General features: G+C 47.7%; 6 protein-coding genes across 6 annotated transcripts; 1 reads left to right on the top strand and 5 right to left on the bottom strand.

The window, feature by feature from the left end:
* Positions 1–676: 676 nt before the first annotated feature.
* N7533_005080 (uncharacterized protein) lies at positions 677–6734 on the bottom strand (the record flags this gene model as incomplete). The annotated part of the gene is made up of 3 exons (XM_057101730.1): positions 677–4766; positions 4816–5635; positions 5717–6734. The coding sequence occupies 3 exons, from the start codon at positions 6732–6734 to the stop codon at positions 677–679; spliced, it is 5928 nt and encodes a 1975-aa protein (XP_056961360.1).
* A 2150-nt stretch (positions 6735–8884) lies between these two features.
* On the bottom strand, positions 8885–10454 carry N7533_005079 (uncharacterized protein; the record flags this gene model as incomplete). The annotated part of the gene is made up of 4 exons (XM_057101729.1): positions 8885–8925; positions 8987–9362; positions 9417–9497; positions 9570–10454. The coding sequence occupies 4 exons, from the start codon at positions 10452–10454 to the stop codon at positions 8885–8887; spliced, it is 1383 nt and encodes a 460-aa protein (XP_056961359.1).
* A 1763-nt stretch (positions 10455–12217) lies between these two features.
* On the bottom strand, positions 12218–13021 carry grpE (mitochondrial nucleotide exchange factor MGE1; the record flags this gene model as incomplete). Its single annotated transcript, XM_057101728.1, has 3 exons — positions 12218–12676; positions 12741–12793; positions 12823–13021. 3 exons carry the CDS (start codon positions 13019–13021, stop codon positions 12218–12220), a joined length of 711 nt encoding a protein of 236 aa, XP_056961358.1.
* Positions 13022–13413: 392 nt separating this feature from the next.
* Positions 13414–14951, bottom strand: N7533_005077 (phenylalanine--tRNA ligase; the record flags this gene model as incomplete). The annotated part of the gene is made up of 2 exons (XM_057101727.1): positions 13414–13727; positions 13760–14951. The coding sequence occupies 2 exons, from the start codon at positions 14949–14951 to the stop codon at positions 13414–13416; spliced, it is 1506 nt and encodes a 501-aa protein (XP_056961357.1).
* A 1089-nt stretch (positions 14952–16040) lies between these two features.
* On the top strand, positions 16041–17254 carry N7533_005076 (uncharacterized protein; the record flags this gene model as incomplete). The annotated part of the gene is made up of 4 exons (XM_057101726.1): positions 16041–16203; positions 16270–16274; positions 16359–16457; positions 16556–17254. 4 exons carry the CDS (start codon positions 16041–16043, stop codon positions 17252–17254), a joined length of 966 nt encoding a protein of 321 aa, XP_056961356.1.
* A 752-nt stretch (positions 17255–18006) lies between these two features.
* N7533_005075 (cytochrome c oxidase subunit VIb) lies at positions 18007–18681 on the bottom strand (the record flags this gene model as incomplete). Its single annotated transcript, XM_057101725.1, has 6 exons — positions 18007–18041; positions 18108–18171; positions 18236–18317; positions 18379–18409; positions 18534–18536; positions 18615–18681. 6 exons carry the CDS (start codon positions 18679–18681, stop codon positions 18007–18009), a joined length of 282 nt encoding a protein of 93 aa, XP_056961355.1.
* Between the last annotated feature and the right edge of the window lie 120 nt (positions 18682–18801).

Raw genomic sequence — 18801 nt, 5'->3', positions numbered from 1 at the left:
ATTGTCAAAGGTTACATCTAGAAATGTAAATTTGACCTTGTTGCGTTTTCCAAGGTTTGTAGCCTGTATGAACATCATCTGAGTCCTCGATTGTTACTAAAAAAAATGTATTCATCAACCACCGTGATTGATCTAGGTAGTAGATTTAGCTGTTTGGCTTCCGCGACTGAAATTGCGTTTGAATCAATCAGGTACCAAAACGGCCAAAATCTCCGCGATGGGAAATTACCAAGTAGGGGCTTAGCTCAACCCCACAACATGGACTCACGAGTAAACCGAGCGAAAAGGGACGGGATTGAATTCAGCTGAAAGTGAATAAATTTTGACATCTTTATGGTCACCAGTGAAAACGAGAGGAGCCATTCGAGCCTCAACGTCACCTGCAGGACCGGAGGATAACTAAAAGTGCTTGGTCGAGTGCATAATAGAGCCCGGAGGTGTTACATGGCAATCGGTGGTCAATTTTGGCCTCAAAAGCGGTGGTTTTGGCTTCAATCCCACGGGTTAACATATTCTACTTGTAAATGTTCACAAAGAGGAGAAAGCAAAGACTTAATGTCGGGGTATAACATTCCTCTGGTTGGTAAAAGTCTTCCTGGTCTGGGAAAGCATTTCCACCCGAATACTTGAAGTTGAGCAAGGCAGAGCCTGGTTGCGTGAAACCTTCTTGGATGCCTTATGACATTTCGTGCCCCGGGTGCAAGCAAGTTACTCCCCAGCCCTTGCATTCCTTGCAAATTTCGAAGGAAGGACATTCTTGACAAGAGTAATGATCATTCGGGTCATCCGATAAGGGGACCATGCAGACGGTACATGTATCATCCGTTCTATTTTGAATTTTGACAGACTCATAACCTGAATGAGATGGATTCGTTAATACTGATGAGTCGTACGAGTTTCGTGTCAAAATGCTCAAAATCTCAGGTCTGTTTCTCCGGGTAGCTTCGGTGATAGCTGACCGGCCATAGACATCCTCAATTTCTGGATCGAGTGGTGTGTCTGGAATTTCCAACAATGCCGCAACCGCTCGTTCCATTCCAAAAGCTGTAGCAATAATCAATGGGGTGCGACCATATAAGTCACGATGGATCGGGTTGCTTCCCGCTCTGATGAGAAGTAGAACCAAATCCTCCGAATACAACCTGAATGCAGCTAATATTGGAGCTGTTCCATCTGAGGGATTTGGATCAGCTCCACTCTCTAGCAGCAGACTGACTGTTGCTTCTACTGCTTTACAGCCTGGCCAGTCGGCTATTTTTGATGAATCGTAGCGAAATGCATCCAGATGTCGCTCAAGTGCCCATGTGAGAGGTGCTTTGATCGAGCCTTCAACCTGATTTGGGCTGACATTCTTACCGAGGAGCATTCTGACGACTCTCTCATGTCCATCAAGAGCTGCCAGGCAAATTGGTCTGATGCCAAATTGATTTTGGGGGTCTGGGTCTGCTTTGTATTCAAGCAATACTTGTGCTAAATCATCTGCCCCATTGTGGGCTGCAAAGGCCAAAGGAGTCCAGTGGTACCATTCCTCCTGGGCGCTGAGACTTTGCAAATCCAGAACCTTTGAATTTTCTAATTGCTCTTCTGTTTCAGTTATTGCCTCTTGGGGGCCAGGGCTGGGTGTTTCAGTGGTGTTGGGGTCAGCGCCCTTTTGAAGCAAGAGCCTTGCGATCGGTGCATTCTCGTGTCTGATTTGAGTCACAGTGAGAAGCGGCGAAAATCCGAGCTGGTTTTTGGAATTGATATCGATGTTTTGAAGTGAATTATGGTCCAACAAAAATTGAACCATCGCAGGTGACTTCGAAAGAACGGCATAATGAAGAACGTTTAGACCTCCTTCGTCAACTAAGAGCGGATCTCTTAGGTTGGCTAGCATGAATCCGACAAGATCAGTGTTTCCACTCTTGACCGCAAAAATCAAAGCAGGTCCATTATCCAGCTCAGAAGCTTGAAATCGCTCGAATAACAGTCTGACCATATTGAGATCACCGTCACTGGCTGGGGCCTCAAGAAGAGCGGATACTGGCTGTCCATCAATTACATCCTCTTCGAGGGTATCCAGCACCATTTCAGTCATCATAACATTCCTGGATGACACCGCTCCTTGAATAAGCCCCGAGTCTCTTCCCTTGATATCCTCGTTATCTTGAAGAACCTTCGAGACTAGTTCACAAGAGCCTGTTGCCGAGATCCAGTAAAAAGGTCCATATTCGCAAAGTTCAACTTTATCATTACGTCCCAGACAAAGGAACTGTAAGAATGTACAGACATCTTCATCGGTTAAGGAGCTCAGCCAATCACACCAACCCCACCATTCACGGGCAATCGAGACAAGCTGCGGGAGATTTTCTTTGGGGGGTAGAGATTGACTACATCTGGTTATAATCGTCTCCAATACCTCATGAATTTCCTTCAAATCTGAGTCGAGCTTCTGCGGAGAGGGGCAAGCTCCATTACCAATGAGCAAAATTGCAGTTTCAACAAGATTGGTGTAGCTGCGGTCTCCCGGGAAAAGTTGTTTGGTGGCTGGGCTGTTCATATAACAAACATCCTTGGCGATGTTGAATAAAGGGGTGCATTGAAGAATGTTTATTGGGTCCGGGTGTGCACCTTCCGCTAGTAATAGCTTGCATATCTCGGGGTTGACATATTTGGTTGCGCCAAACAGTGCTGTCTCGCCCATACCGTTGATTTGCCCAACGTCTGCTCCTTTTGACAGTAGGAAACTCACGGTCTGCACGCAACCACTTTCAACCGCATAGAACAGAGGAGTGCTACCAATGATATCCGGCGTGTTGATTGATAAGCCCGCATTGAGAAGAATTCCCACAATCAATGGAGTTGCCCATCGTGATGCCGGAAAGAGGGCAGTCTGGAAATGCCCATTCTGCAAAGTTGGGTCTGCGTCGTTTTCAAGAAGATGACGCACGACTTCGGTATGCCCATTCTTGGATGCAACAAATAGAGGCGTTTCTTTCTTTCCATTTCGTACGTTAGGGTCAGCACCGTAGTTGAGCAACTCATGAACAACTTTTACATGACCCAATCGTGTTGCACGAAAGAGAACAGTCTCCGCAACATGAGGCGGGCCAGATGTCATGGCTCTGGCCTCGGGTGGCTGGAAGAGCTGGAAGATATTGTTGAACATGTTCATCATTTCTTCTCTAGATACGGGCTCCATCTCAACCTCCCAAGGATACGATCGGTGGAGCGAAGGGGGCGAATATATGGCGTTTGGATCCGCCCCAGCTTCGAGGAATTGACGTACTATTACCCCATCTCCGCTTTCAATGGCATAGTAAAAGGTTGAAGGTGAGGCTTCCAGTGTAGCCCCTCTGCGAAGCAGTATCTTGACTAATTCTTCATTTCTTCTCGCCACTGCAGCTGACAGAGGAGTATCGCCCTCTGAATTGGCATAATTTGGATCGGCCCCATTCTCAAGAAGAAGAACAGCTGCCTCTTTGTGGACAGTAGAAACAGCATTGATTAGGGGAGTTCCCACAGGATCGGTCACATTGTCGAGGATAAATATCGGACCGTCGTTTTTCAGCGCGTCTGCCCTATCGAAGAGCGAATAGTAGTCGGGATCATCTTCCAGCGACTTAAGCGCTTTAGGATCATGTGAATAGTCAAGCTGAACTTTTTGAGAGACTAGAAGCTTGATCATTGCAACCTGTCCAGTAGTAGCTGCATAGGCCAAAGCTGATCTCCCTTCACGATCGCGAGCATCGGGGGAAGCACCACGCAAAATCAGAAGCTCGGCCATTTGCACACGCCGGGCGATAGCCGCATACATAAGAAGAGTTTTCCCGTCATGGTCTCTGCAGTCTGCATTCACGCGACCAGAATCAAGAAGTATCTGTGTTGATTCAATATTGCCATTTTCGATCGCCCACATTATAGGCACTTTACCAGTTGAATCGGTGGTGTTCATATCCACATTTTGACTGAGATAATGAGCAATGACACTGCAAAGATTGAAATAGCAGGCGACATGAACATTTGTCAGCCCAAAAGAGGTACTCCACGGGGTGATCTTTCCGCCCAGTGTAGTCTGCTTAAAGTAATGGTAAATCTCAAGTATCATGGCCTGGCTAGAGGCTTGAACATTCGTTTCCAGTTGCAAGAACTGCAAAGACAATTCAAGTATGTCGGGTGACCATTCAAGCAGTTGTGAAACATGCGCTCCCCAATTCAAGGCACAGTAGGTAAACAGAGGATATTCTTCTTGTCTCTGGATGAAGCTTGAGTCACGACTGCAACGACCTGTTGAAAAGGCCCGGAAGCTGAGATAAGTGAGTGTAATCTTTGCAATATCCACTTCAGCCTCCCGGAGATAGTTGCTCTTCAATAAGTATGTCTTTGTGGTGTGATGTACCAAGCGAATGATACCAGTGTTTCGATCAAATATAACCAAGCCAGCACATATATTTCCAATCACTTCTGGGTCGGGAAATCCCTCCTGGTCAATGTCCCTCATTCCTGACTGGGTACCAATGGCGTGTACGAGCTGGTCAGCCGTAAGAGCTGTCTTGCTAAAGGTGAGCCAGGAAAGAGCCTTTAGCGCTATTTTAGACGCTGGCTCTTCACCTTCTGATTGCTCTTGCTGGGCCTCTCCTTCTTGAGATAGGATTCGTAGCATCACTTTATCATATGCCAGACTGAGACCGCTTGTCCCTCGAGGTAGTTGCATAAGGGCATTTTTTATTTGCCTGGCCGTAAGAAACCCCATCAAGTGATTCATATGTAGCTTCGCAAGTAAAAATCTGAATAAAGTCAGTGATTTCTAGAGGGAGTTTTGATAGCATATCTTACACTCCATCTGCGGCTCTGACAATCTCTGTTTGGATCTGCTGTTGAAATTCGAGTTTCTGGGATGCCTTGGGAACACGAAGCTGAGGCATTCTTCCTTTCACATACTGCGAGATATCGTCGTCATGGGCCCGTATTTCCTTTGATATGTACGGAGAAATGCGGGAGGAAATTTCTTCGTTATGGCGAGATGTCATGAAGAGCTTCACTCGTGGGTGTTCCCGAATTCTGCGCAGAGCATTGAAGAACGACACCGAGTCTTCTCGGTCTGTAGAGTAAAATTCATCAAGAGCATCTACGATCAGAAACACTGTATAATATGACTCAATGGCTTCCAAAATGGCTTCCTCTAACTCAGCTGGCCGAGGCCTAGTAGAGTGCAAGCTGTGGGTCTGGTGAAGTTTCAAAATGCATGGCAATAGGTCAGAATCGGGAGACTTGACTGCAAGTTGCCGAAGGAGGCTTTGTAAGAGGTCCAGCGTTGTCTGCCGATGTTTGGACTGATAGCTGCAAAATTCAAAGGCCACCTTGACGTTTAGATCGTTCTTGAAGGTCTTCTTCAAATGCTCGACAACGATCGATGACATAATTGTCTTGCCTGCGCCAGGTATTCCAGTGCAAAACAGTGTCTCATGTTGGACATCCCCATTTACCCACTGCGTGAACTCTTCTGAGTCTATGAGCCAGGTACCCGTCCCGTCTTGTCTGAGTCGAATGATGTCATTCTGTTGATCGACGAAGTCTATTGGACTGATCCAATCGAGAATCTCTCTCGTTTCTTTGGTCGTCACAAACTTTCCAACTTTTGTTACTTCGGTTTGAACTATCTCACATATTAATAAAAGTTTATCAAATTCCAGGTGAGTTGGAATCTATTAAAAATAAGCGATGAGGCATATCTAACCTTCTTGCACTTTCTCCAATACGGCCTTCACTGTCGGCTCTCCGTCCACATCTTTCGCCTGCACATTCTCTAAATACTCCTTTGCACATGCAGCTGCGACTGCCGCTGCATATGGTTGCCAGCGATCATTTTTATGAGAATCCGCATAGTCCGAGATTCCCCTGATCACCACGCAAGGGAAATTGTTCATGAGACCTGCAGCCTCCATTTCCAAGCAGAGAGCTCCATGCTTGACTCGGATATCATCGCGCAGAGCAGAATCTTTGACGACCATATTTCCCGACGCAATTGTCCCATAATGAATCACTGGACCATCGTCGAATCGGTCCTCTCGCTCTATAGTCTCGGAGTCGTCGCACTTCGAACAATTCTTCCCAGAAACATGAAGATATTCCGGCTTGAACAGACGATCCAGGGATTGATCAGGTTGAGAATATCCTTTCTTGCGCATGAATGGATGCTTCTCGATCATTTTTTCGACATATAACGGTATCTTGTTTTCTTGCATCTCATGCCGTGCCTGCATTGCCCCTAGAGCCGTGCTCAACGATCGAGGGGGCGGAGCCAGGGCAGATCGAGTTTCGAACGATCCATCAGCAAGTTTCTTGCCCAGATCATAAGCGATCACACCTCCAGTTTTAGAACTGCTACAGATGACAACATCCCCTAGGCGAATATCCTGTTCATCTTGACTCTCATAGTCAGGCAGGCCGGCGCCTATGCCAACACAAAGACCAATCCGAATATTGGGGAAAGTAAATAGCATATCCTTCACAGAAGCGGTAGCAGAAGAGGACCCAAGTTGGTCCTTTGGTAGTGAAGCAATGACAACTCGGAACTTTCCCATCGTCCCAAGAGTGTACCTATTCTGATCTGCCGCTGCGGGCGAACTCTGTGGCTCTCCGTGGTCGTCTTCCTCAATCATTCCCCTCGCTGCGGCTAGTTCGATGGGAAGAGCGCATATCCAGCCCACTGTGTACTCCTCGTTAGAGTATGGTGATGTTCTAGGGCTAGACATATTGTATAGGCGAGAGCTTTATCGCACAAATTCTCCCGTAGACATCAGTGCCAGATCAAATAAATGCAGCGGTGCAAGATGAAATATATTCTTCGAAAGAGGAACATAGTTACTAGGTACGTTCTAGCCCCGCAGTAAGGGCGACGTGGCATGGGGGCTAAATTATGCACGTTAACGCCCTCGGGATGATGTCGGGTAGAAATTCGTAGGACGTAGCCGCTGTGCAGCTATATTCTTTCTGCTGTACTTATATCCTGCAACTTTTGATATGTGGTTTGTCCTATAATAACCAACCTACCTAGGTAACAACATCTACAGCAAAAAAGGATGTCCATGAGACTAATACTAGTATTCAGTATGAGGTGTCAATGAATCCTGAGGTCTGATCAAGCATCTTCGCCTACTAGAGAGATTATCGTAAGCAACTTGAGATACTATTAACTTGGAAGTTCTCTCGAGCTTCTCCTAAGACCTCGGGATTAACAACATCTCAATACTCCGACTTCCAAGGTTTATAAGAATGAATAATGGATTCGTGGAAACACAATAAACCCTTGGGATTGACATGAGAATCGATCTCGTATCAAGTTACTAGGTTCGATAAGATATGGCCCAAGGTCTAAATTGAATACTTGCCATTTTCAAGTTGCTTGCACAATATTAAAGCCTTTAGTCCAACAGCTGCGGTCATGCCTACGGCATATAAAACCGGGCCTATTACCGATGAAGCCCCTACTACCTATGAGATTCTGGAATAACACTACGAAAGTAGAAAATATAACAGAATACAATCAATTTGGTTCTTTCTCTTATTATCAAATGCCGAGAAATAGCATGACTTCAAGAGGAAAGAGAAACCTCGCGTAGTAACCAAATATCAATTGCTCCCGGATGACATGATTACAGGATTTCGGGGCTGAAAGCTCGGTTGAAGAGCATTGACTTGCATAAGCTCTTTGATAATGCGAATAAATTTGTCCAATTAAAAACTTATCATGTTCACCTAAAACTGTACAGAAGTGGGATCGCCCCGGACTCGGGGCGGTACGAACCCGTACGAGAGTTACCGTGATAGAAAACTAAAGACCCACTGCGGGCTGGGAATTTTATCGTTCCACGTGTACGGAGTACTGAGTATGCACATAGTGTATATGGATAGTAATATGCAAAAAGCACCTACATACAGGTGGTAGATAAGACCGGGGGCGAAAGGCATTTTTCTGGTATATACTGGGATAGGTACGTTCGACCATGAGCCTCGTCAATAGGGGTAGGTAACAAATTGTTAACTTGAACTTGAACCGGGCATCCTTCACAATCGGACTCTGATCGCAAATCAATTGACAGGCTGTATACATACTACTCGTATATTTCAAAGTTGCAGTCAAGGGATCGCTTACTAGTAGTAATCCAATAGTCAAGCCTTTGGCTCGGCTGTACTCTTCGGCGCCAGTACTGCAAACATGGGAAATCGATTTTTAAGGAATTCGCTTAGCTCCGATCTCTCCTGTATTGAAAGCAGAGCTAAGCTCAATGAAGGTATTGCCAATTCGCCTACGTGGTCATCGGGCGCGGCCACGGAGCCAGGCTTCTTCCGAGGTCTTAGCTACAAAGTGCCAGACCCACAAGCGGGCTGGAAAGTCAGTTTTCTGGCTGCAGGATTATGAATTATGTACGACTTTCACTTATCAAAGTAGGTAAATAAACTCGTGATTGGTTTGTACTTTGGCCCGTTTTTCGAGAGAATATACTCTGAAAAACAACAGCTCTGGGATTTGAGTCTTCGTCACACCATCTCTATAGTAGTATCCAAGTTCACGGAAGTTGCATTGGCCCGAGTATAGGTGGAGCAACACGGAATTGACATTTCACGTCCCCACAAGTACGAGGACAGTGCGGCTTTTATCAACTGTCTTCGTATCTTATATTTGGTTAGTGACGGGAGAGACGCATTATCTGTCTCTTTATGGAGTATAGCATATACATTAGCTGTCGAGGTGATTCTGTCACAATAAATGATGTTGATTATAAAATTCGCTATCTAGTTCCATTACATTATCGCTTTATCGTTTACATGTTCATCTTCAAGTTGGGTGCCGGCTTCGTTCATCGGAGCCCATATTGTCCTCACGAGCACTAACATATCTAATTTAGGAGGAGTTTGAGTTATCAGCGCAGGTGAAAGTTCCGCCTATATTCAATTGATATTAGTAAATGGCAGCCGTCATGTTCTCGATTTTTTTCTCACGTACCAATGGTTCCATCAGCGTAGGCTGCTTTGATTTGGATGATAACGCCATAGGTTGCACCAACAAGGACGAATAGTCCAAGAAGCACCATTCCAATATGAAGAAGGAACTTAACCTTCTGCGTAAGAGATCCCTTGCGGTAGTGGCCATGGTCATGTAGCCAAAGTAAGCCAGGAAGGCATATGGCGAGCGGAGCAAAACATAAAGATCCAACTAAGGCAATGAGGTAGTTGAAAATCGGGATGGCTTCAGCAAGAACAAAAGATATGGCGCCCAGAGTTATCGTGCAACCGAGCCAAGTGCCCCAATGGGTAAGCGAGTTTGACTGCAAGTGACGTGTATTGCCCAGAATTCTGACAAAGAGGTACTTTGCTCCAACCTAGACAATAATTCAGTAAGACTTTCCACTTGCGCAGAGTATTGAGATACTAACGTGAAGATAGATTGTGGCACTGGCAACTAGTCCTATCAGAGCCACACCGTAGGACACCATCTTGACCGTTTGGCCGGCACTCTATAGAGATTATGTCAGTTATCACGTAAAAAATCGGATTTTTACGGCGGTGGACATATAATAATGACTTACCCCCAATGAAGGGCTAGCAACCCATTGTCCACACCAGCGGTAAACAACCAAACTGAAGGCAAGATAGGACGCCGTAACAAGCGCCATGCAGGGGTACAGAGCCTTCTTATAGTCTTTCGGGTTGCGCATCTCCGAGATGATGGGGAGAAAGGCGCTCGTGCCGGCAGAGGAGACAAATATAGTGCTTGAAGCGACCATACCAGCGGCAAAGCCTGGATTGTTGATGTTCACATAACCAAGCTCATAGGGACCAGTCTGGGGAGCGGCAGCAGGTCGGTCGCGTGTGGTGACACCGATGACAACGATTAGCACCGCAGCGTATATAGAGATAAAGCCAGCATATGTAAACCAGCCAATATGCGTGAACTTGCGGATCGATGCTGTGGCAACCGTGACTACCATGGCCAGGAATGACCACCAAACAGTACACGCAGAATGGTGTGAGAGGGCGTTCAAGGCTGTTGACACTCCGACGATTCCACTACCTGTGACAAGAACATAACCGACAATGAACACAAAGCCAGTGATTTCTTTGCCAATGGCACCACCGACCACCTCCATCATGTCTGCGACGGAATGACATTGAGGGCGACTCAGACGAAAATTTCCCATGATCACAAAGGCATATGTATTGAAGGCACCCCAGGCAACGATGCTGATTGCGCCGCCAACAGCTCCGAGGGAGAGTAGTGCAGCAGGTAGAGACAACACTCCTGTCGCGAAGAGAACCTTCACAAACAGGATGCATGCCTTGAACCAGCCGACGTTTCGAAATTGAACACCATCCTGGGTCTTTTTGAAAACCTCAAGCTCCTCGGCCGAGTCCGAGAGACTTGCGTTTTCAGCATCCGTAGATGTGAAGCCTACCTGCTCTTTGCTAGCCATTGTAGAATGATTTGAAGAATCCAAAATTTTTCGCAAGACAAGAGAAGAACAGAAGAAGAAATGCCTTGTTGGCGACAACCGCTCGCTCCGTTGCAGCCACGCGCTAGAAGACACCAATTGGAGCTCAAGCCTACTTTTTTTTATGAATTAGCTCGAAACGAGATCCTTCTCCGAGGAAAAAATTTTCCCCTTTCTTCATTGATGTTTTTAATATTTTATTTATTGATTTTAACTTTGTTCGGCTACAGTTGGTCGATGGGTCTTCATGCACGCACGGGCTAGCTGTATGCACTCGTATCGATCTAGTTTACTTCAACAGAATTACACTCCACATCTGCCGCAAAGGCCAATGGGGAATGACCCCTTCAACCCATTTCGACTGGACCCTCTGGGCTCTCTCAATCTTTGAAATCCACCCATTTTGTTAATTTTTTTCCCGTGTTGCAGAGTTCATGCATACTTTATGGTATCCGAGAAGGAACGCTGGACATCTGTCAAAAGAGTGCATCCTTCAAAGACCATGACCTTAACTAACCCCACCAGTGAGTGCGGCACGAAACCTTGATACCCTCTTTTACCCTATCTGTAGGCTGATTCTACATATAACTGAGCGAATGGGGTGTGCCTTGAGCTTCAAAAGGTTGGATATTCAGGAATGTGGAGATCGATCCGAACCACCATTAGAATGAATGGTTCAAACGGCGAACCCTCTCTGAGCAAATCATGAGTTCTAGATGAACAAAGCCTTTAGCACATTTCTTTGCGTTTGGGACACCTTTTCATGTATTATGAAACTCCCATCCCACCAACATTAGACATAAGTATCCAAAAGCCAGCTATAAAGACGGTCAGAACGATCACAAGATGATCTTATCTTTGACCTGGTCAGTATTCAAATTATAACGGGACCTCCAGCAATTGTAAGAGAGTAAAATGGATGTATTCTTATGCCAGGGCTTTATAGGGGGTGGCCGATCTACGAATTCCTGCCATTGTGGTTACGTGGGTCCCGAAGTCTCTGTATGAACCTTCAAGTTGCTTATCTGACGCCGACAATGTTCGCGAGACGTTATGTTCTTTGGGTCTTCCGGTAGAGCCGGTCCCTTCAAAATTTTAGCTTTCTTGTATGATGGTATGCTACCTAGATAGGTATGTAGGTACTAGTATGCGGTTTAAATTTTATAGTAGTCCACAGGTGTCTTTCCAATTTCTGCTACTAGTATGCCGAGGTGATTTTTTATTCGGTTGGATAGCCTATATCATAAGGTGGTAACTACTACTAGCTATTGCTAGTAAGTACTATTGATTGGATACTAGTAGTACAGCTGTTGATGATCCAAACTTTGAACCATTCCAAGGTTTATATAGAGATCTATCTGGTACGAGAACCTAGTCTATATTCTAGATATTACCTACCTAGGTAGGTAAGGGAGAGAAAATTGAGGGTGAGGCTATTATTGATGCCTCCAAAGATGTATATTGTACAGAGGGGAGAGATTTATAGAACTAAAGATCGCGTGAAAACCACACGGACACACAACCCAGACGCCTTCAGTCATGCAGAAAGTGTATCATACAGATCCAGGTGACGATGGTATACCAAGGAAGACAATTTTTTCCGGGACAAACAGCCAGCCGTATCCCATCCGAGTGACCCCCAATCGTGATCATCAAGTGACTTATGGTACAGAGAGAAAGAAGAAAGAAACGGGCATTAATGTCGAGAGGGAAGGGTGAAGAGGAAGAGGAGAGGTTGAACAAGATTAGTTGTTCTTGGCGACGCCAACCTTGGCAGCGCGGAGAATACGTCCATTGAGACGGAAGCCCTTGCTCTGGACGTACATGACAGCGCCGTCATCGTGGTTCTCGGACTTGGCCATGAAGGTGGCCTCGTGCAGGTTGGGGTCGAACTTCTGGGGCTTGCCGTCGACCAACTCGCCGGGGTCGAAGCGCTCAAGACCGTGCCTCTCAAGGGTGTTCATGAGGATGTTCTCGGTCATCTTCAGGCCGGCGACGAGATCGAGCAGGTCTTTGTTCTCCTCAGTCTCGGCAGCGGTGAGCTTCTCCGCGGGCACGGCCAGCAGCGCGCGGTCGAAGTTATCAATGCTCTCGAGGAGGTCCTTGGCGAAACCCTGGATAGCGAACTTTTTGGCACCATCCATATCACGCTTGCTGCGCTCTTGCTGGTTACGGGCGTCGGCGACGGAGCGGAGGTATTTGTCCTAAGAAACGTGTTAGTGGCCGGGCTAAGAATAGATGCATTGGGTACCAGGCGGGATAGCTTACCTTCAGGTCAATGATCTCCTTCTCCTTCTCCTCGATCTTCTTTTGGGCTTGCTCTAGGGGGGGGTCTCCTCAGCAGCCTCGCCCTCCTTAGGAGCATCCTTCTGCTCCGGCTCGGTAGAGTAGAAGCGGCCACGGGGCGCAAATCCCTGGGCGATGGCGGGTAGCTGTGTTTGGAAGCGCGATGCCGGGCGGAGGGCAAGCGGAGTAACGGTTGTGGAGGTGATGGTGGCTAGAGGTGACCGGGCGGCCCGGGCCTGTCTGAGGAAAGTCCGTTGGAACATTGTGAATTTTGGTGAGGAATTGGTATAAGGTGTGATGAATAGAAGAAGGATGGAGAATCGGATAGAGAGCCGGGTATAGCTTGATCGACGGGCAAATTTCATCTGTCATCACCTGACCGCCTAGCACCGGGCGCCCGGTTTTCCCGGGCTGCATACATGCTCACCTGCCCCAATAGGCATCGCGACTTGGCATTCGATAGAACTAAACGAAGTACGTTTATGACAACCTAGGTACCTGAGTAGCTTTCTATAAGGCCCTAGGTATTTGGAATAATCGGTTACCCTTTCTTATACCAACCTCTTTTAGAGATTCCGGAGGAGAGTTATAGTACTGTACAGTATTTATGACAATATAGAAACAGCTTCTATCGTACACGCTCAGTTTCCTCTCATCACCTCAATTCAACTCCAAAACCATCAACCAATTGCTTCCGGACTTGGTCATGCATCTCATTAGCTTCCTCGTTCGTCAAAGTCCGTTCCAAACTGCGATAGTTGATACGGTAGCACATGCTCTTGCGCTGAGTCTTCGGGTGAGTGAATTCATCAATCAACGAAACATCTTCCACAAGATCACCGCCAATTCCACGAACAATTTCCATGACATCGTTCTCGTGGAATGGAACAGCGCCGCCAGCGGCACTGCTGCCGCCGGTAACAGCGGAGGGGGAACCCAGAAGGCAACGTCCTTGTAGCAGGCCGGGTGCTTAGAGAAAGGTTCGAAGCGGGTGATTTCACCAGCACGGAACTGGGACAGGAAACGCTCGTCGCGAGACCAGAAAAGACGGATATCGGGGATGTTGAAGAGGAGCATGGCAATACGCTCGATTCCCAATCCGAAAGCCCAGCCAACTCGGTGAGGAACGTCGGAGTTGATGAGCAGGTTTTGCTGAATCACACCACATCCAAGGATCTCGAGCCATTCGCCCTGCCAGAAGACTTCGAGTTCCCATGATGGGCTGGTGAAAGGGAAGTAGGCTTCCACCCAGCGCACCTTCAATGGCTCGGGTTCGACGTCGCTTCCAGAGCTTGCGGCGGCGGCCTTGCTAGCTTCGGTGAAGACCTTGATGACCATACGCTCGAGCGAGCGCTTCAGATGTGCCCCAATTGCTTCGACTTCCTCCGCACTGTGATGCTCTGCCTGTAGGGGGTTCCGTTGGGGATGGATGGTCGGGTTTGGATCCTCGACTGGGACATTGTGGCTTGGAATGAGATCGATATCCGCTCTTATCTTGGCCGCTGTTTCGGAAGATGAAGCAAGCGGGTTGTTCTCAGGTCGCTTCCACAGCATGGCACCCTCCATCTGGTGGAAAACCGGATAGTGGCTGCGATCAATAGCGTCACGGCGGTAGACATCGGCAATCACGGTGTATCCAACTTCCTCCGGGCGAGTTTGTTCATTTCGATTGAGTTGTTGGAAGTACGCTTGCTGATGCGCGCTTGTGTGGGTACGCAACACGGTTTTGTCATTGACATAGTAGGTGTCGGTGCGGCTGCGACCGGGGTGGTCCGCTGGAAAGCCGAGAACATCGAAATTTTGAGCAGTCGTAACCACGGGGTTCTTTTCGAGGTAGTTTCCAAAGACGGGAGCGGGGAATTGGCTTTCGATAAGCTTGCGGGTGATAGCCAGAGGGTGGTTTTCATCGAGGTACAATCGTCGTCCAACATGCGACAGAATTTGGTCCGTGGTATTGGTCCATTGATCTGTCTTGTATGCGTCGCCTTCGATTTTCAGGCTGGTGGGCTGCTTCACTTGTCCGGTGGACTGGGTATTCCAGCGAGCTGGGGTTGAGCTCCAACTCCGAGAGATGGCTGAAGTAGACCTATGTAGCAGGTATGTGCGGGGGATGGTGATCCTGGATTGAGTTGCGGCAATTGACCAGCGACCACTGCTGGCCCTCAGGACTCGGCCAGTAGCAAACAACCGCATGGCTAAAAGCTGAATCACCTCACTCGGTCGTCAAGGTTGCGACCATGCGATGCGGTCTCCGCGGAACCTCAAAACATCTCGGCCCGGGGAAACAAGTCGCCGATATACTGGCATCTCCAAGTTGCCTAGATGGTATTTACACGGCTTTCTATTTCTGAACTAATATGTTCAATTAATCACTGGTATGTATTTAGATATTTTGCTTATTTGTATGTCTAGGTACTAATATTTCTAGAAATTTAAATTGAAGGGACCGTGATTCGGCTGATAGTAGTTACTCCTAGTAATACTCAGATATTCTATCTGGGTAGATATATATCTATCTAGGTATGTAGTGGTAATAGTAGCATTATTACTACTAGTTTCTTTTCAATATACCAACCTTGGAATTTGAACTCGAACTTGAACTTGAATGGTCCAAATTACCTTCCAAGGTTGTTACCTGACATCCAGTACTGAGGTCCCTCAAGTTGACACAAAATATCAAACTTTAATGTACTGTACGAGGGGTTCCTCGTCCCTCGGTAATGCACCCGACCGCCCAACTTCCCGCAATTCCACCGAAGATATCCGTCCGCCCGCCGTTTTCCCCCCTTGACCTCATTTATGCCCACTGGGCAGGTGTCAACCTACTAGTAAGATATTTAAACATTATCTAGACAAATTAGTCTGAATTATCGCGATCAAATCTGATCAGCGGTCTTCGGAACCCAGTTCAAGGGCCGATTTCGAGGAGCAGCTGGCAGAGGATATGAGAGAGGGTTTTGGTAAGACCCTTACAGGCTGTATGACTATCGGATTCAAAAGAAACCCGAGTCTATCATTGGGCTGAAAGCCCAAAAACCCGCTCCGGACTCCAGAGGAGAGCCTGTGATTGGTCATGAGACGCCGCTCGGCTCCTCTCGCCGAGCGGCGCTTCGGCGGCCTGATTTGTGTCCGCGGTATTGGCGATCCAAAATTACGTCAAATGCCCTCGACCTGAAAAAAAGAATCAACTTGCTTTAAATCATCCACTCTTTCCCCCACTCCCCTCCCTCTCCACCCCACCCCTCCCCTACGGCCCTCGAGTTCTTGTTTCCCAGAAACAAGATGGCAGACAGCGGCAAGTTGCTCGAGGCTCCTGCCCATGCGCGGGTGGCGTCCGTTAAGACGCCTGCGCAAGCCAAGCCGAAGAAGGTGGTGCATTACCCATTTTGGTTTGGAGGTTCGGCCTCGTGCTTTGCGGCCTGTGTGACACATCCTTTAGATCTTGGTATGTGACCTAGTGTGCCATCTGCTTGCTGTCTTGAATACTTTCATACTAACCCTCTGGCTGCAGTCAAGGTATCTTCTCAGCTCTCGGAGTTTTGTCCGAACTATTCGCCCCTTCCTCAATCATTACTGATATGATGCTTTGTCGCATTACAGGTCCGGTTACAAACGCGCACACCGGATGCGCCGAAGAGTATGATCGGAACATTTGGACATATCGTCAGGCATAATGGGGTTACCGGACTTTATGGTGGTGTATGTTGTGAACTTGGTCCCGATTTCAACGGCGACTATAACCAGTTGCGGAAATTGTTTGAGTTGAGAGCTAACTTATTTTTGATTGCGCCCAATAGCTTTCGGCCGCTATGCTACGCCAAATAACATACTCCACAACTCGATTTGGCATCTACGAAGAGATGAAGAGCCGCCTTTCAAAACCCGACTCGGGCTCCGCCTCTTCCTCACCCGGATTCTTGACCCTCATTGGCATGGCCTGTACCTCGGGCTTCATCGGCGGAATTGCGGGCAACCCAGCCGACGTGCTCAACGTGCGCATGCAGTCCGACGCTGCGCTGCCAGTGGAAAAGCGTCGCAACTACAAACACGCCTTCGACGGTTTGATCCAGATGACCCGACAAGAAGGATTCGGCTCGCTCTTCCGCGGCGTTTGGCCGAACTCGACTCGCGCAATCCTCATGACTGCGTCGCAATTGGCCTCTTATGATTCCTTCAAGCGTGTCTGCATCGAGTCATTTGGCATGGGCGATAATCTGGGCACCCACTTCTCCGCATCTTTCATGGCTGGCTTTGTCGCAACCACTGTCTGCAGTCCTGTTGATGTTATCAAGACTCGGATCATGACCGCATGCCCGATTGAGAGCCGTGGCCACACCACAATTGGCTTGCTGCGCGATATTTGCCGCAAGGAAGGTTTCGCCTGGACTTTCCGTGGGTGGGTTCCTAGTTTCATCCGACTGGGTCCTCATACCATTGCCACTTTCCTTTTCCTGGAAGAGCACAAGAAGCTGTACCGGAAATTGAAAGGTATCTAAACATCTGGTATAGAGTTGACTGTTCTTCAAACCCCATCTTCGCCCCCTTCCCGCAAGCTCATCGTTTCCAACATTTGTTCCCCTGCGCACCATCTACTCTTCACATATCACCCATCTAAACGACATCGATTTTCTCTTACGACTACATGGGTGGGACATCTGTGGAACATGAGCAATTTTTCTGCTTGTATATATCTTGCATTTTCGTTGAGCTGGTTATTTTTTCCCCAGCAGTTAGTTAGAACGCCTGGACAGCTTGCGCTATTTTTCTTGCACAGGGTGTGTTGGATGAGATTTCTTATACTCGGAGACTGAAACTACATAGACATAGATCGCACCCCGAATCGCACAAGACCATTTTCCGCAAGGAATTATCCTGCTTTTCTTTAGTACTATAGTACCTACTACTAGGTAGTTACAAAACGTAAGTCAACTGTACTGATCACTATTACTACCTAGGTAGTAATCGTAATTGCGCACTTGTATCCTCTCAGTTGAGAATTACTCGGCTCCGAGTCACCTTCTGGTCACATCTCACAAATTAGATTTACTAATAGATCGAGAAAGAATCATTTAATCAAGCACGGTTCGAGAAAAAAACGGTGAGTATGAACACCCTTTCTTCATCAGAGTGGAAGTTACATCCAGACAGAAAGGAAATGTATCCCCGCATGACCAGGTAGAGTACATTGGAAAGTTTGTCAATACAGAAGTTTGCTATAATTCACCAACACAAAGCGGCCACTGGCTATCTATTTGTCAAGGATAGCAGGGAAGTTGCCGCCCTCTGAAACAGAACATGTATTAGCATGCGAATAAGGGTCAATCTCATTAGGGAGGTCAGGGTACGTACCGCGCTGGCCGTCCCAGCGGTCAGTCCAGGCCTTGGGGCAGAGGGAGCGGAAAGCGTGGTAGAACTGTAGTAGAGCGTGTTAGTGCGCGTTCGGCGTAGTGTAGGTAGGAGGGGAAATGCGAATGTACCTGCTTGCAGGGACGGAAGTCGTCACCCTTGGCCTCGACACACTTGTAGTAGTCGACATAGTTCTGCCAGCAGTGCTTGGTCCTGAGAGGAGTCGAGTTAGAAGCGGCACTAGAATTGATTCGAGGTTCAGGGAGTCGCGTACTGGTTCTGCTGGGGGAAACGAGCGTCGTAACCTATAATTGCGCCGAAAATTGTCAATCTCCAGTCCCGTAGTCGGTCGGGCCACACTTGGCCGAAGGTATCCCGAAGGTATCCCGAAAACCGATCACGTCGCAAGATTATCGAAGGTATACGCACCAGCTGTAGATCAATTAGCCATTGGACTTGTAGGAGGGCCGGTTGAAGGCCATTTTCGCGGGAGGGGGGGGGTGCACTTACCAGTCACGAACTTGAAGGGCTTGGTCTCGACAGGCTCCTCGGGGTCGTGTTCCGGAATAGCACCCATTTTTGCGATGTGTAGGATCTCGTGAAAACCACGGACGAGCGATTGGTAAAGGCGTGGGGGGAGGAGAGAGGGAGGTGGGAAGAGAGCAAATACAAGACGTTGGGTGATCGAAGCTGTGAA

The sequence above is a fragment of the Penicillium manginii genome (genome assembly GCF_028828005.1).
Source record: "Penicillium manginii strain IBT 31320 chromosome Unknown utg000004l:1.0-7231830.0:1.0-7236170.0, whole genome shotgun sequence".
NCBI lineage: Eukaryota > Fungi > Ascomycota > Eurotiomycetes > Eurotiales > Aspergillaceae > Penicillium > Penicillium manginii.
Note: the sequence above shows the minus strand (reverse complement) of the source record. Positions and strands in the feature narration are given on the sequence as shown.